At 49.2% G+C, this 2597-nt stretch overlaps 1 protein-coding gene across 1 annotated transcript; it reads right to left on the reverse strand.

Moving 5' to 3' along the window:
• Positions 1-849: 849 nt before the first annotated feature.
• LOC144681340 (eotaxin-like) lies at positions 850-2313 on the reverse strand. Its single transcript, XM_078542933.1, has 3 exons — positions 1926-2313; positions 1327-1435; positions 850-1224 (listed from the first exon to the last, which is right to left on the reverse strand). The coding sequence occupies exons 1-3, from the start codon at positions 2008-2010 to the stop codon at positions 1128-1130; spliced, it is 291 nt and encodes a 96-aa protein (XP_078399059.1). The 5' UTR covers positions 2011-2313; the 3' UTR covers positions 850-1127.
• Positions 2314-2597: the final 284 nt, after the last annotated feature.

Here is a 2597-nt window from a genome sequence, read left to right on the forward strand (position 1 = left end):
CCCTTTCTCCTCCCTCCCCCAGTGTTACCCCAACAGCCCCACCCTTTCTCCTCCCTCCCCCAGTGTTAACTCAACATCCCCAACGCCACCCAGACTCCCACCCCCTGTCCCAGTGTTACCCCAACAGCCCCACCCTTTCTCCTCCCTCCCCCAGTGTCACCTCAACATCCCCAACCTCACCCAGACTCCCACCCCCTGTCCCAGTGTTACCCCACCACCCCCACTCCTACCCACTCTCCCAGTGTTAATCCAACACCCCCACCTATTCTCCCAATGTCATACCCATCGCCTGCCCTACCCCACCCCCTCTCCCAGTGTTACTCCAACACTCCCACCCATTCTCCCAGTGTCATACCCATCACCTGCCCCAACCCACCCCCTTTCCCAGTGTTACTCCAACACCCCCGCCCATTCTCCCAGTGTCATACCCATCACCTGCCCCAACACACCCTCTCTCCCAGTGTTACTCCAACAGCACCGCGGCGACCCACTCTTCCCCCTCCCAGTGCTACACCAACACCCCCACCCCCACAAAGACTCCCATCCCCTCTCCCAGTATTACCCCCATCCCACCCACTCTCCCACTCCCTCCCCCAGTGTTACCCAACACCCCCACCCATTCTCCCAGAGTCATACCCATCGCCAGCCCCAACCCACCCCATCTCCCAGTGTCTCCCAGACCTCTAGCCCCACGTGTTCTCCAAGTGACTACTCCATCCACTATCCCAGTGTCTGCCCCCACTCAACCCCCTCGCCCAGTGTCAGGCCCACCCACGCCTACCCCTCTCTCCCAGTTGCAAACCTGTCAGCACCCCCCCCACAAAGTGACACTCCCACCAACCTCCCTTCTATGCCTTGGACCACATTTACACAGTTCCACCATCTTGTTTCAGTCACTTTTGGCGATTGTGGTTTACACAGGAAAAGTTAGTTACCATCGAGAATATTTACTGCTCATTATCACATCAACTGGAAATTTACAAGTGATCGGAGAATCAGTTTCTGAATCCAGTCCTGAAACACCTTCCACATTCTGCCTGTGACCCAGGACAATATCGCGCCACTTCAACAGTCATAGTATTTTAAATGGTTTTAAAATTCTTTACTCTCAATGACTTCTTCTCTCTTCAACTCCTCAGTCCCTTTTCCAGAAATGCGACTGCAGTTTGGACCCATTCCTCACTCGCTTTAGTACAAATTCTCATATTCTGCTTGTTTGTAAAACTGAAAGAATGAAATGAGGTGTGATTGTCAGAGAGTCACAGATACCAGCTCCAAACCTTTCATTTAAGCACACTGCAGTAACAAATCCCTTTAAACACTTACACAACAGCAGGAGTGGAGCAGCCAATTGTTTTCGTGTAGCTTACAAGTCTTTTATGAGGAATATGGGTGGGTTTAAAATTCTCACAGCATTCGAATATTACAGGGCCAACTAGAATGAGGAGGAGAAATGAACACAGTTAAACATGGAGTGGGTATCACAGCAGATTCTCACTGAGAGGAACATTATCCTTCATGTTTAATATAGAAATACAGCGAGTCTATAGAAGAGAGACAGGCCATTTGGCCCATCTGCTCTATACTGGTGTTTCTGAGCCTGCTTCCACAGTCACCAATCAGCTTTCTCCTTTCTAGAGAAAAGACACACAGCCTGTTCACCCTTTACACACACTGGACAAGCTGATCACACTGTTAAAATACAAATGGGATAACTAGAGGCATCGAGTGTAAAAGATATCTTTGTCAATCCCGGGTTAGGTCTCAGTTGTTTCACTGTCTGCAGCTTCCTCTGGACAGAGTGAGGAGGAATCATTACATTGAACGCTAATAAATAACACAAGCAATTGATGGAACCCAGCAGTTAGTTTATAACCTGTTTGTAACAGTTTTGGCCATTCTCAGATTCTCGGACACTCTCTTACCTGGTGAAGCAGCAGCATCCTGGATCAAGCAGAGGCCCAGTGCTCCCAGAACAGCAGCAGCAACACACAGTGCTGTCTTCATCATGTCCTTTACAAGTTGCACGTGTTCAGTGTTGAAAGGTGAGTGTGGGGTGAGGATTGAGTTGTCCCCTCATGGTTTATATCATGTAAAACTGCACAGAGTCAGCAATACGGAGATGCCCTGGGCCTTGCCCCATTCTCCAGCAATGAAAGTTCTCCGGTGTAATTGTTCCTCCATTCCTGCGATCCCTGGAAAGGGAAGTACATGTTGTTCTGTGAATGGGAGTTCTTGGCTTCAGCACCGAATGGCTGGAACTTTCTCGGTCAGTGTTTCTCAGTAAACTGTCAGCTCATTTCCCTCAGAAAATCTCACAACTTCCCTATCTGGGCGAGGAGAGAGGCAATGAGAAGAATCAAACTTCCTGATTGGCCCATTTCATACTGAGCACCCAGCTCTGGGCAGGCGGTGAGTTTATCATCAAAATATATCACTGCATGTGGGAAAGGCAGAAAGACTGCATTTCTATAGCACCTTTCACCACCTCAGGATATCCCAAAACAACTCACAGTCAGTGAAACACCCCAGAAGTGTTGTCACTGTTATAATGTAGGAAAGACAGCAGGAGGTATGTACACAGCAAGATCCCACAA

Source organism: Cetorhinus maximus, chromosome 6 (assembly GCF_964194155.1).
Source record: "Cetorhinus maximus chromosome 6, sCetMax3.hap1.1, whole genome shotgun sequence".
Classification (NCBI taxonomy): domain Eukaryota; kingdom Metazoa; phylum Chordata; class Chondrichthyes; order Lamniformes; family Cetorhinidae; genus Cetorhinus; species Cetorhinus maximus.